Source organism: Brassica napus, chromosome C5, assembly GCF_020379485.1.
Source record: "Brassica napus cultivar Da-Ae chromosome C5, Da-Ae, whole genome shotgun sequence".
Classification (NCBI taxonomy): Eukaryota; Viridiplantae; Streptophyta; class Magnoliopsida; order Brassicales; family Brassicaceae; genus Brassica; species Brassica napus.
This window is the reverse complement of record NC_063448.1, coordinates 43,538,449-43,552,789: the sequence shown is the minus strand read 5'-3', so window position 1 is coordinate 43,552,789 and position 14,341 is coordinate 43,538,449. Positions and strand designations below refer to the sequence as shown.

At 35.2% G+C, this 14,341-nt stretch overlaps 2 protein-coding genes across 2 annotated transcripts; one reads left to right on the top strand and one right to left on the bottom strand.

Moving 5' to 3' along the window:
• The first annotated feature begins 3,528 nt into the window (after nucleotides 1-3,528).
• LOC125587729 (agamous-like MADS-box protein AGL62) lies at nucleotides 3,529-7,844 on the top strand. The gene is made up of 2 exons (XM_048758764.1): nucleotides 3,529-4,649; nucleotides 5,121-7,844. The coding sequence occupies exons 1-2, from the start codon at nucleotides 4,158-4,160 to the stop codon at nucleotides 5,646-5,648; spliced, it is 1,020 nt and encodes a 339-aa protein (XP_048614721.1). The 5' UTR covers nucleotides 3,529-4,157; the 3' UTR covers nucleotides 5,649-7,844.
• A 1,890-nt stretch (nucleotides 7,845-9,734) lies between these two features.
• Nucleotides 9,735-12,198, bottom strand: LOC125587281. Its single transcript, XM_048757512.1, has 5 exons — nucleotides 11,121-12,198; nucleotides 10,761-10,912; nucleotides 10,546-10,700; nucleotides 10,272-10,492; nucleotides 9,735-10,120 (listed from the first exon to the last, which is right to left on the bottom strand). Exons 1-5 carry the CDS (start codon nucleotides 12,196-12,198, stop codon nucleotides 9,735-9,737), a joined length of 1,992 nt encoding a protein of 663 aa, XP_048613469.1.
• Between the last annotated feature and the right edge of the window lie 2,143 nt (nucleotides 12,199-14,341).

Genomic DNA, 14,341 nt, shown 5'->3' with positions numbered 1-14,341 from the left:
TCACCTCTTCCATTTCGCATTAATTTCAAACCTGTAAGCACTCTGTAATTGCAGAACATGGTTTTTTCAAGTTACAAAAAAAAAAAGACATGGTTTTTTTCAGTAGCTTGTGTTACTGCACGTGCTATGGCTAGAACAATTGCGGTAAATTCTCTTTGTTATTTTCTCTAACACATCATTTAAGTCCTTGCTCATGAAGTTTGTAATCTAATGAGCTTTAGAAATTGTAACCAAATCACTAAAGCACAAAGCTAGGGAATTGTAAGAACTACAAAAAAAAAGATTTCGATTAAAAGACCAAAAGAAGTCCACAACTTAGACAATAAAAAGTAGCTCAAAAATTCTGAAAATTCAGAGACAAAAAGTCCACAACTCTGCACTCAAGAACAAACAAAATAGGTAGCTCAACTAATTTAAAATCCACTTACAAATCTTTTTATCAACCACCAACAGAGTAGCAGTAAACAATGATGATTCAGTGGTTTCTATAGCAAAATTAGTTGTTTCATCAGATTATTTAATAAATGAATGAATGTATAACGATTCTTACATTTTCTTATGCTTCAGAACCCTCATACATTGGGCTTCTAGGACCAAGTCTTCTTTTTATATGTTCGTCAGAGCTCAAGATCAAGCCTCTAGATCTTATCTTCCACTGGATCGCCTTTCTATTTTTCTGAGAAACATTATGAAAGCAATTAAGTTGAATTTCGTTTTGGATCTTAGTGGTTCAATCAAATATCTCCTAAACTTTCACGCAAGAAACAGAGAAAATCATTCTGTCGATGCATATTGAAATCTCAAAACCCAATCACTATGAAGAATGATCGATGAATATCAAACGTTTTCACAAAACTGAATGATATAAAAGGAGAGGACAAACCCGATCAGAGGTATCCTGAATGAACTGACGCGGATTTTATCGATTTCACCATCATTTGGTGTATTTGTTTTCTTTTTTTTGGAACGTGGTCGTAGCTTAGATTCGGCGAAGAAGTTTAGATAAATAGAGAAACATTGGGAGTCCAAACGAAACATTTGTTTCAAGGAGTATTAAAGAGAATTAAATGTCAAAGACGATTTGCAGAGACATTAAGAAAGATGAAGGTGAAGCTCTTCAGTGGGTGATCGACGAAATCATTTGGACCAAGACGGTCCTGAAACTGGGCCACCGAGAATTTTCTTCTGCCCATATGTTTCGGCTTGTGTTAATTGAAGTTGCATTTAGCGAATAAATGACATGGCACAAAAGCAATATCTGATTGGTTAATTTTCCATACTGAGGTGGAAAGGCTAGAATCTCTCCATATCTTCCTTTTAGTATAGGTTAGATTATAGCGTTAATATTGTTAATTTACTATTAAATAACTGCTTCATATGGTAGTCAACTAGTCATAATTATCCTGCAACCACCAATGTTTAACCGATGTATCAATATTTAGAAATCACTTAGCAATGCTTAAAATTGCAATCACCTGCATCTATAAACTCTCGCAACTGCAGCCGTTACGTTTACACCATTTAAAATTAGTTACACCTGACGCGAAGAAAAGGGATAAGAGAAAGATTATATCATCATTAGTAAATTAATTATTTTGAAGAACAAATTAGAGAAGGGAAATACTAAAAATATATGAATTCAGGATTTTAGACAGATAACTTGAGATTTGGATGATAATGAGAAAAGATAATGTTTTGTTTTAAAGATGAGACTAATAGTTGTTAACACAAAATAAACAAAAAAAATTGATTAGAATAATATATGAATGTCGGTCAACAAAATTGAGATAAAGCTTTTTAAGGAACCATTTTTGGCTTCGAATGGTAACAATTGATTGAGCGGTGGGGGATGAGCGGATTAGATATTGCTGTATAGTTTAAGTGTGGTTGGTATGAGAAAAACACATAGTGCAGGATCATCACAGTTTGTCTAAAATAAGCGGTTGAAAATAATACGTGAATGGTAATATGTATAGTACCCATTGAAAGGTACAGATAATATATTTATGTTTTAAAAATTAAATATCAATAAGACAAATAAAATTTAAAGAATTATTTTATCTATTATTATAATTATATATTTGGAAAATTCTGCAAATCGTATTTACATGTTCTTTCAATCAATATCTTATGTTTTTGTTGATGCAAAATTTTCCAAGTTGTGCTATTACCATTTAAACAAAAGTAAATAAATTATAATATTTACTATAGTTTAAATATTAAATTTATCACTAATAAAATATATTTTTAGCATAATTAATTTAATTAACTAAATAACATACATTTAAACTATAATTTATCTATATTATATAGAAAAATTATTATTGGATGAAATTTTTCTTTTCTAAAATTTTAGGCTTGAATGATAGCACTGGATTGAGCGGTATGGAACATACCGATTGGGTACTATGGTACAGTTTAACTACGGTTTATTTAAGAGAAATGAATATTGCAGAACAAATGTGGTTCATCTAAAATAAGCGGTTCAAAAAATATGAATGGTGACATATATAATAAATAGTACAATTGTGACATACGTATAATATATTTATATTTTGTAATTGACAAAAACAGTGAAATAAATGATTATTAAATACTAATTAATTTAAAAAAAATTCAGAAATTATAAAAAAAATAACAAAAAATTGAATAGGAAGCATCTAGTTAATAAAACTAATTTATTTTAAAGAAAACGTTTTCTATAGAAATATAAATAATTCACTAAGCGCACAAGATTCGGATTGTATTCAAATATGTACTGCATCTTTTTCACTTTTTTGGACCACACATATTATTATTTATTTTTATATATATTTTAAACAGAAAACACTACAAATTAATTTAGATGTGGATATTCATGTAGAATCTGCAAACCACACCGGTAGACTCAACTCTAGGTGTGGTTCAAAGAAAATTTGTTCCGCACTCCAATTATTCTTTTTAATTTATTTATTTTTAAATGAAAATACAAACATAAAAAGTTATTGAATGATAATACAAATTACGGTCTGCCATGTGTTTCACTCATTCTGCATGCAACATTCAAGGCATTTATCTACAAAAAAAATGCATTAATTCAAATATTTAATGACCATTTTCTATATATTTTTAATAATAAATATTTATACTAAATGCATTTTACATAAATTCAGCACATATTTTTTTTGGAAAAACTAAGGTGAGTGCCAAGAGCTGGGTACAAACTAGATATATGCTTTATGAGGTAGTTGTGATTCATTTCGTTTCGTTCGAATCGCAGTTTTATAATTCGATTTGCGTTGACACCATCTAAATATTCGATGTTCGGATATCCAGTAAAATATATATTTAACCGGATATTCATTTCGATTCACAAAAATAAATTTAAAAAATTAGAAAAATATACAACTTCGTATAAGCAATAATATTTCATTACAAAATAAGATAATCATCTTTTAAAACTGTAATAATTGAATAATGAATTTATTGAATATAAATATTATAAAACTAAAAAAATAATTAAAATAATACATGTCACCAAAAAGTTGTAAGCAATAATTATACAATATTTTAACAATCATATAGGTAAAGAATAATTATAAATCTTAAAAAGAATAATTATATGATATAATATTAACTTGAGTATACCGGTGTGGTTTGCAGATTCTACATGAGTCTGTTTATGTTGCTGACAAAAAAAAAATCAACTTTTATATGTAAGGTTTGTAATTAATAGTATTACCAAGAACCAACATTATTTTATCTTTACAATATATATATATATATATATAATTGTGTATATAAGTATATATAATAATTTAAATATGGATATAGTGATATACACCGGATCAGATCGGATATTCGTTTTAAAATTTTTAGTATTTTTAGTTGATTCGTTTTTAGCGGGTATTGCATATTAGTATTTGTTTTGCTTGTACAGTTACGAAAGTATAATTTTTCTGAATCGAATCAAAATAAATAATGAATCGAATCAAAATTTACAGATATTTTTCTCACCGATACATGCCACACTCGATCCAATCCTACATCGGTCAATGTGCGATACATGTATTCCGCAGATTTTGATGCACTGTAACATGTTAAATAACAACGTTGCAAAATATCATAAATTTTATACCAATTTTGATAGAATATAAAGATTTTATTTTGTTACTTACATGGTAAAAATAAATTCGAAACTAAAAGATAATAAACTAAAAATAAATTTATTCAAAACCACTCAAAATGCTAACGGTTGGTATTATATAGTATTCAACTATAAATACAAGACAGTCTTTCGCCTCTTAACACCAAATCATTTTCAGTCTTTTCCCAGATCCGCAAAAATGGTGAGAAAAAGTAAAGGTCGTCAAAAGATAGAGATGGTCAAAATGAAAAATGAAAATAATCTTCAGGTTACTTTCTCAAAAAGAAGAACTGGTCTTTTCAAAAAAGCTAGTGAGCTTTGCACGCTTTGTGGTGCTGAAATTGTTGTTATTGTATTTTCGCCTGGCAAAAAAGTTTTTTCTTTTGGTCATCCAAATGTTGACTGTGTAATTGATCGCTTCGCAAACATTAATCCACCAAATCCTCGTCAACACACCGACATGCAACTTAGTGAAGCCCGTCGAAATGCAATTGTTCGAGATCTCAACAATCATCTCACTCAAGTAAGTTTTACATTATCACTTATATATTTTAACTAGAAGTTGTTTTAAATTTAAAAATTATAGGTATGAAAGATCAACTAATTTACTGGATTATACTCTCTTGTTTTGTTTGAGTATTTTACAATATCTACAATACTTTCTATTTAACTAATAAGCTATCAACATCAGTTGGAAAATACAATTTTCCGCCATCTTTTAGAGTAACGGTCATGATTTATCTTCTTTAGAATTTATTAAGCCTATTCGGATTTTAAAACCTCTTTAAATGAATATTTTATAGATTTATCATGAGTTTAAAATGATTAATATGGTCGAGTGCATATAAACAATGTAAACCGTAAATGACAGTATATATAGATAATGTATCTATTTTTATTTATTATAAAGATTTAGTATATAACTGTTTAACTTTTTTGTTGAAGTACTCTCTGATGTTATTATGTGGCTTTAATAAAATGATACAAAAAATAGGTAACAGAAGAATTCGAAATTGAGAAAAAGAGGACTGAAGACTTAAAGCAAAAGAGGAAAAACAGTAACATGCCTGAGAATTGGTGGGAAGAACCTATAGAAGAGTTGAACTTAAGCCAGCTCACTGAATTCAAATGTGGTTTGGAAAAGTTGAGAAAAACAGTGACTACTGAAGCCTCCAAGAATTTTCAAGCAATTGTTCCGCGTCATAACTTCTATGGTGGAAGTTCAAATAATTCTACTTTTGGGATTTGTGATGATCATGCAGGTAATATCGACACCGATTTAGATCTGTATAATCATCAAAGAATGGTGGCAAGGAACACATTCGCTTGCAATCTCAATAACATGATGGTTCCTTATCATATTACAACACCATTTGGGAATATTGGTAATAGTAATATTATTGAAGGGTTCACTCCAGAATACAATCAAAACCCAAACAAATTATGTTTTAAGCAAGAACACATGTCTGAGTGTGACCACCATTCAGCTCATCCTCCTCGTTTCGGACATGGTTACTATTAATTTTTGTTCTTTTTGCAATAAACACAATGTTTTATTTATTGTTTTTGTTTTGTTGTTATTTATACATTTGGGATGGCGTTAGTTTGGAAATTATTACTGCCAATGTTTCCCTTTCAAACTTGTTGAACACAATTTTAGTTTGTTGGTTTTTTTTAAATTTCAAAAAAATTCAAATTTATAATACTTTTTTTCCAACTTCTGTTATGAAATATATGTCATATGTATATTCTTACACTTCTCTGAAATTTTTTATATTTGCAATATGTTTACACATAAGATAATAATATGTTTGAGATGAGCTTGTTGAAAGAAAAAACATCATATGAAATTATGAATACGGTTCTAGAATGATCAATTATAGATTTATAGGACCTTGGTGGAAAACTAAAAATATAACCTAAATATTGTGTTAGTAAAGGAGTAAGAAAAGAGAGTAAAATGCTTAAAAGGATGCAACTCTTAATCATTAATGGTACAAATGAGCTATTATAGATAAGTAAAATTATCTTTATAGTGATGTATAAACATGTTTACAGAGTCTATATGAGTCTGTAAATGTTTGTTGTCAAAAAAAAAAGTGATGTATAAACACATTCAGTGTGGTTTAGTTATAATGTCTACACTCAACCACATAACAACAAAATGATTATTAATTAAAAATTTTGATTTTTTTTACTCCATATTTGTATTCTAAATCTCTAATGGGAACAATAATAACACAAGTCTCTTTCCAGAAATTAACACATCAGTTTTTTTAGCTTTGTGGAACTACATCGTCAATAAATGAAAAAAAAAAGAAAAAATCATCAAAACATTTCATTTCTATACATCACTTTTAATTTATACACGTTAACTCTCAAGTTACCCTCACTATCTAATTTCTTCTAATGCAAACCTCTTCGGATCTCTCAGATTTATTCACTTCATCATTTTCAAGAAATCGTTCCAGCACATTCATCATTAAATTTATAAAATAGAACATTCTAAGGACATTCCCTCTGGATAAATTGGACTGATGTCTCGTATTGCTTGGATATATGTGAAAGTCGTTTAACAAATCTGGAGGGCGGTTCCGCAAGTTGAGGAAGGTTCACGGTGGATGAGGATCTAACCCATGAGAGATTCAGGTTCATATTTCGATGTAAGGCTTGAGAGATAAACAGTGGTTCCGGCAAGATATTAGCGACTGGTCATATTTGTGATCCGTTAAGCGAACAAGCCAAGATTAATCAGTGGTAGTTCGACGAGAGAACCAAAACCGTAACCGGTAAAAGCCGTGATTTTGTTGAGGTATGCAAGTCGTGACTATTATGCCTGTGAGGATTGGTTCCCTCACCCTCTTTCATGTGCCATATTTGCCACAAACTCTTCTTTAGACCGGATCGAAGGTTGATCCAACTCCGTCGGCGAGATCTTGGCGATGAGGTGAAGGCGTGGTGAACCCGGTAGCTGAGCTAGAGGGTATCTCTCTGTCATAAACTCAGAATTAGTGATCTTCATTGGTATCATGTTATTTTATCCAAATTTAGTTTCATTTTCCGGTTTTCAGTTCTCTGTCTTAATGTAATTTTTTACATAAAATACTGATAGGCCATGGATTTTACTCGCTTTTAGCCATGATCTATAAGTGTTTTAATAATTATTTACTACTATATAGAGTCTATTTAGAGTATTTACAGGTTCATGGACGATTTGGAGGAAAGTGGTGACTTTGGTGTCTTTTGGAGTCTTTTCGATGTGCAGAACTGCACAGACGCGTCAGATGTCTAGCTATGGATGGAGACCTTCCCACCGTTAAATTGAGCCCATATTTTGACACAAGATATATATTTGAGTTATCTTTCCAATGCCTCCGGTTTTAGGTCAATCAGCATTCTGTAGTAGACGTTATGCTCGTTTTACTGAAGAATGGTCAGTCTGCCTCGCGAGAGGAAACTGTCGAGGAGATGAAGGACCGTCGATCGATGAAACATCATTGGTGTCAGTCGACGGTGATCCCAAAATATGGGCTGAGCGTATTTTATGACCGCTGAAGCCCAGAAGCAACCATAAATTACCATAATACCTTTGGACGACCTAAAACTCTATTTAGGTGTTTTCTAAGCCATTGTTGACGGCTACACTTATTATTATTCATTGTTCTTAGTTAGGAGAGAAAGGAAGAACTCCTTCAGAGTCTTCCTGGAACTCCTTTGGTTTTTATATTTTATTCTATTGTAATTTCATCTATTCATCTATGATTTATGTGACAAACTTCATGCTTGAATAGATCCACTTGTTAGGTTTAGGGTTTAAATAGGTTATGAGAGATTATCCCCAACTATAGATTGCTAAGTTGTGATATTCATCTTTAGGGTTGTCATTAATGCATGGTTCTAGATTAGCTACCTAGAACTTGCCCTAGGAGTTGTAGACATAAGCGATAACTTGCATCTCACCCTGAATCCATCCTAACTGAGCTAAGATCGCTAGAGTAGACGAGAGCTGATCTAGGAAGCTTAGTGAGTATATTCAATCCACGCATTAACGCTTGACTAAGAGCGTCGATCGATATTCCAATCGAATAATCGGTCGACGTTTCAACAAGTATATCGATCGATATTCCTATAGAATAATCGATCGACATTGGTCAATAGACAAACCTAGAAAGCGAAAGCCTAATGGTTTATTATTAAGTGTTGAGCTCTATAATATAATGCATACAACTTGTTAGGCATCTGTAGGATTATAATCTTGATTTCCTGAGTAGAAACCCTAGATCTAGCAATCATCCTTCCATCAAACCTCAATCAATCAATAGAGCAATTAACTTGCTCACAAACCTGTCTTTTACATTTAATAATAATCAACCTAGCTTAATCAACTTAATTAGATTTATTAGATTTCCTACCTTCCTGTGGATTCGATCCCTAAGTACTACAACTGAACATCTTATTTGAGAGAGTAATTTACTCTTTAGGGTAATTTGAGTGATATCAAATACTACTCCCTCTGTTTCTAATTAAAAGATGTTTTAGTCCAAAACACACAGATTAAAGAAAATAATATTTTTATTCACAGCACTTGATTACAGAAAAAGTAATGTCACTCATACAAAGAGTCACGACAACTTTTATAATAAATTTATTTATTTTAAAAAATTAATCATTCATTTTATTAGTTTTTACAAAAGTCTCAAAACTTAATGTAAACTAAAACAAAATACTCGTCCTACAACATCATCTGATTAGAAACATAGGGAGTAATAAAAAGAATCTTATGCTAAACTCATAAAAGTGGATCTCTTTGTCATTGTCAATCCTAATAAGGAGGTGTTCTTAATTTATGCCTTTCATTATATTTATAGAGAAGTTTGTTCTTAATTAGTTTATTTGCATGTAAATATGCAGAGTTTAAGGATGGCTTTCAGGCATTCTAACAATTATCACAAGATTCAAAACGTAAAGAGATGGTCACAACTCACAAAGAGATATGTTTGTTGCAAAGTGTGAAGTCATTGAAACGTTGTTATCAGGTGCGAGGCAGACAAGAAGTTCAAAAACTCAATTCTTTTGGTATGGTTTAGCAAGCAAAAAAAAACTTAATAAACCATTACAGGATGTACCAAGTGTCCTAATTCTCAAGGAATGTGGTGCAGAGCTGTGCTTACTTGAAAGAAAAAGAAACATTGGCTTAGCTAGGGCATCAAAATCTTACAAAAAAACAACACTTAACAATATATGTATTTGAATAATTACTAACCTTAACTAATAAAATATGTTTATATGGGCCTAAGTTTAAGATTATTAAAAAGTAAAGTATGTGCCACATTAAAAGAAAAGTTTATTAGGTGGGGTTATTAGTAACTGAATTCTCATGAACTTCGAAAATTTTGAGATTTCATTGTTATTAGCGTTTGGATTTCAAAAAATTTAGTAGAATCAATTGTTATTGGTTTAAGAATTTTTAAATTTCATTCAAATCTCTTTTTTTTTCTTTTTTTTTGCTAAAATGTGAATATCATAGAATGAAAGGTTTAGGGTTACAAAAGTCTAGTTAGTGATACCTTGGCAAAAAAGAAATAAAAAACAAGGTATGCACAGAAAATTAGAGTAGAAGAACGAGTCGTCTAATCCAAAGTTGCATAAGAGTCGTGAACTTCCTCCTATGTCTTCTCGCACTAATGGTGTTGCGGATTTCCCTGTCGATGGTGTTGAAAGTTGTCTGCAATGGCAAGAATCCGTTGAGATGAACTGCAGAATTATGCTGCCTCCAGACATTGTAGAGAAGGGATTGGGTAGCTATCTTCTTCAGGGTTGAAGGTGCTGATGCAGCTGAGACACGTAGCCAAGAGAGGAGTTCTTCCCATGTTAGGAAAGCCGTACGACGAGGATCTAGCCGTTCAAAGATCCGGTTCCAAAGCGTTGTGGTGTAAGTACAGTTGAGGAACAAGTGGTCTCGTGATTCATCTTGATTGCTGCAGAAACAGCAAGCTGTTTGTATGTTCAAACCCCAAGAAGTAAGCCTTACTTTCGTCGGTAGTCGGTTGAGATTTGCTAGCCACATGTTGAAAGCCTGTCTTGGAACTGCTCCACTGAACCACACTGATTTGGCCCACACTTTTTCCTCAGCTCGTGGCCTTACCGCCTCCCAAGTCTACGAAGAAGAGAAGCCTTTGCAGTCCTTGGCCTGAACTACCCAATGAAAAGAATCTGGAGTAGACTGCTGTAGCGGCAGTTGCACGGTAGTTAAGTGAATGTGGAGCACCAGAGCATTGTCTGATCTTAGTTGAGGAAGTGACCAGCATGTATCGTTTGTTGCGTCTTTCACTGATGCCGAGAGAGGTAATCTGGTATCTCTCGGACCTGATTCACCAAGATATTTAATAAGTTGTCCGAATGGTGTCCAGATATCATACCAGAACCTTGAATCAACCCCATCATTTATTCTGCACTTGAGGAACTGCTCTGCTAAAGGTCTTAGAGTGATGATCGAATTCCATGATGCCGAGTCAGTGGCCTTGCTCTCTAGCGCCCAGAAGCTTGCATTTCGGAGATGTTGGTGTTTGTGCCACTGAACCCACAGTGAGTTAGTAGTGGATAATAGGAGCCAAATAAGCCTCAGGCACAATACCTTGTTCCATTCACAGAATCTACGTAGCCCCAAACCACCTTCCTTTTTCGGTAAGCAGACTGTTGTCCAAGCCACTTTCGCTGTTGCTCTGTTGTCTATGTTTCCAGCCCAAAGGAATCTAGAACATAGAGACTCGATCTTCTTCAGACAACCTTTTGGTAGAATGAAAGTTGTCATCCAGAAGTTTACAGTTCCAGTTATGACCGATGATAGAAGCTGGAGTCTCCCTGCATAACTTAACATTTTGACAGCCTAGGACTGGAAAGTTGCAGCCAGCTTTTGCAATAGTGGTTCATATTCTGATATCCTAAGCTTCCTATGCATTAGAGGTAAACCAAGATATCGAATAGGGGAGCTTACCAATGGAGAACTCATAATTTGCAACTTCCAATGCTTCTAAAGTGTTCAAACCAACAACAAAAAGTTCAGATTTGTCGCGGTTTACATGGAGGCCTGACCAACCCGCAAAGTCATCCAGAGCTTCGGTGATGGCATGTAAAGAGGCCGAGCCTCCGTCGAAGAAAATCACCACGTCATCAGCAAACATTAGGTGAGAGATGTTAATATCTGCAGTCTTTGGATGGTACGTGATGTAGCCATCATCGAACCTGGAGCTCAGTAGACGAGAGAAAACCTCCATCGCCAGTACGAAGAGATATGGTGATAGAGGGTCGCCCTGTCGCAGTCCCTTAGAGCCCTTGAAATACCCTCCAGATACGCCATTTACCGAGACAAAGAATGTAGGGATGGTAATACACTCGGCGATCCAACTGATGAAAGTTTCAGGGATTTGTATGGCTCTGAGGGTAGATAATATGAAATCCCACCGGATAGAGTCGAAAGCTTTCCTCAAATCCACTTTGAGCATGCCTCTTCTAGAGATGTTCTTTCTGTTATACCCACGAAGAATTTCCGTTGCGAGAAGAACATTTTCAGACAATAATCTTCCCTTGGTGAAAGCAGACTGTGACGGTGAGATAACGTGGAAGAGTATCTCTTGGAGACGATTTGTTAACAGTCTGGAAATCACCTTATAAAGGGTGTTGACGCAGGAGATTGGTCGGAAGTCCTTTCTCTTGTCCGCGTTTGAGGTTTTGGGGATGAGGATCAAAGAGGTTGAGTTCCATTGCTTCAGTAGTCTGCATGATCTGAAGAACTCCAAAATAGCTTCTGTTGCATCCACTCCCACAATGCTCCAAGCCCCAGTGAAGAATTCCGCTGAATAACCGTCAGGACCGCTTGTTTTGTTTGATGGTAGAGCAAAGAAAGCGTCATTGATCTCCTGTCTAGTAAACTCACCGGTGAGATCGAACTTTTGGGCTTCTAAGCAGCGATAAGGCATCAACAAAGAGAGGTCTTGCGGGTCTAGCATTGAAGACTCATGTTCTGCTCCCATCAGGTTAGAGAGGTAGTCAATGCAAAGACTTTGCACCGCCATTTGACCTTCCACTATGTTGTCGTGATCATCTAACAGATAGTGAATGTGGTTTGATGATCTTCTTGATGCTATCAGCCTGTGGAAATAGGCTGAGTTGCAGTCACCTCCTTGGATTGAGTTTATATGTGCTCTCTGAAGGAGAAAACGCTCTTCCGCTTTAGATAGTGTTAGCCATTTCTCCATTGCCAACCTTTCCATGATTGCCTTAGCTTCAGATGGTGCAGTTAGAATGTCCTGTTGAGCAGCGAGTAAGGTGTTGTGAGCATCTTCCACACACCTTTCAAGGTTGGAATAGTTTTCTCTGCTGAACGTCCTGATGCCCGGTTTTAGTAACTTCAGCTTCTTTGCAATGGTGAACATCGCTGATCATGTGACATTCGCAGAGTACCACAGGTCGGTGAGATGATCCATAAACTGCTCGTTATGTAGTGGAAAATTGTAGAAGCGAAAAGACATTTCTCTCTAACCGACACATGTTTCAATAGCACACCGCAGACGGCGTGGTCAGAGAAATCTGGTTCTCCAAAGATAGCAATGGAATCTGGATTTAAGGAGAGCTAGTCATCATTAACGAGAACTCTGTCTAGCTTCTTTGCAACCAGATGAGTCTTACTCTTGTTTGTCCAAGTGAACTTTGGACCCTTGTAGGTCAGATCAGCTAGGTCCGCTTCAAGTAGAGTTTTCCTGAACAGTCTCGTTTTGGTATCAATGTTGAGCGTTGGTGGTCTAGAGTGCTCCTCCGGATGAAGGGTCTGGTTGAAATCTCCCAGAACAATCCACAGTTTGTTTATGATTCTAGAATCCACACTTAGATTGACTAGCTCTTACCATAGCTCCATACTTTGCTCATCATCATTTGAAGCATAGACAATGGTAATGATGTAGACAGATGATTGGTTCGGAAGCCGAACCTCCGAAGTAATAGATTGAAGTGATTTCTGCAGCACTGTGACAGCAACAGAGGAGTGCCACACCACCCAGATTTTTCCGATGTCTGAGAAGCTATAATTCTCAGCAAAATTCCAGCCAGGTAAGATGCCATTGATGAACTTCTGAATCTTAGGCTGCTTTACATGGGTTTCAATAATACCCCCAAAAAGTGGTTTATTCTTCTTCCACCATTTTCTAAATCCGATGCGGTGACTATATACGTTGAACCCGCGTACATTCCAGCAAAAAAGATCTATATACATGGATATTAGTGTTTGGAGGGAATAACCCCTCGGTTTTTCTTCTTACTCCTTCGGGATTGAACCCTGATGAAGTTTTCGTGGTCATCATGGTAGCCTTCCGAGTCCTCTGAGTAGGTGTCAGAAGAGTCATGCTCTAAAGCAGATGATTTATCATCGTATGTTCTCACACTCAGCTTGATATCTTCGTTTTCATTCAGTCTTTTCTCAGCGGGAGTAAGTCCACTGCTATCCCTTATTAGCGTCTCTTTTGAAGGTGAGGTGTGACGACTGAACCGCTTTTTGGCATAGATTCTTGTCGCACCTGCCATTGTTGTGTTGGAGGATTGGACTTGTGCCGTCTTGAAGGTTTACGGTTTTCCTCTGATTTCTTTTGCCGAGTGCATTTCTCAGATGAGTGAGAAGTGGAGTTGCAGATGGAGCATGATATCGGCGCACGCTTGCATCTCTTCGATATGTGACCAATCTCATGACAAAGCTGGCAGACTGGAGGCATCCAGGGGCTTGAGACTAGAATTCTCGCAATATCACCAGAGTCGAATCTCACATTGACAGCTTCGGATAGTGGTTTCCTCGGGTCTATTATGGTGAAGACCTTGGCCACATCCAGAACAGTCTTGTTTGCCATATTTGGGTGAAGAAATTTAGGTTCTCCAACTAGACCTGCTATGCGTTCCAGACCATCCTCGTTATAGAATTGGAATGGAACGTTTCGCAGCTCCAGCCATATAGGAGCAGGGGATAGTTCAGGTTTCGTCGGGATTACTCCAGGCTCCCATTTATCGACGAACATTGTCTGACCCTCTATCTGCCATAGGCGTTGTTTTATGACATAGTTTCTGGTGGAGGCGTTTGGAATGCGAAAGAGAAACGCAAATCCTTCCATTTCCGAGACTGTAATATCTTTGTAGTTCTTGCTCCATATTCCATTCACAATCTTGTAGATGGTGCCC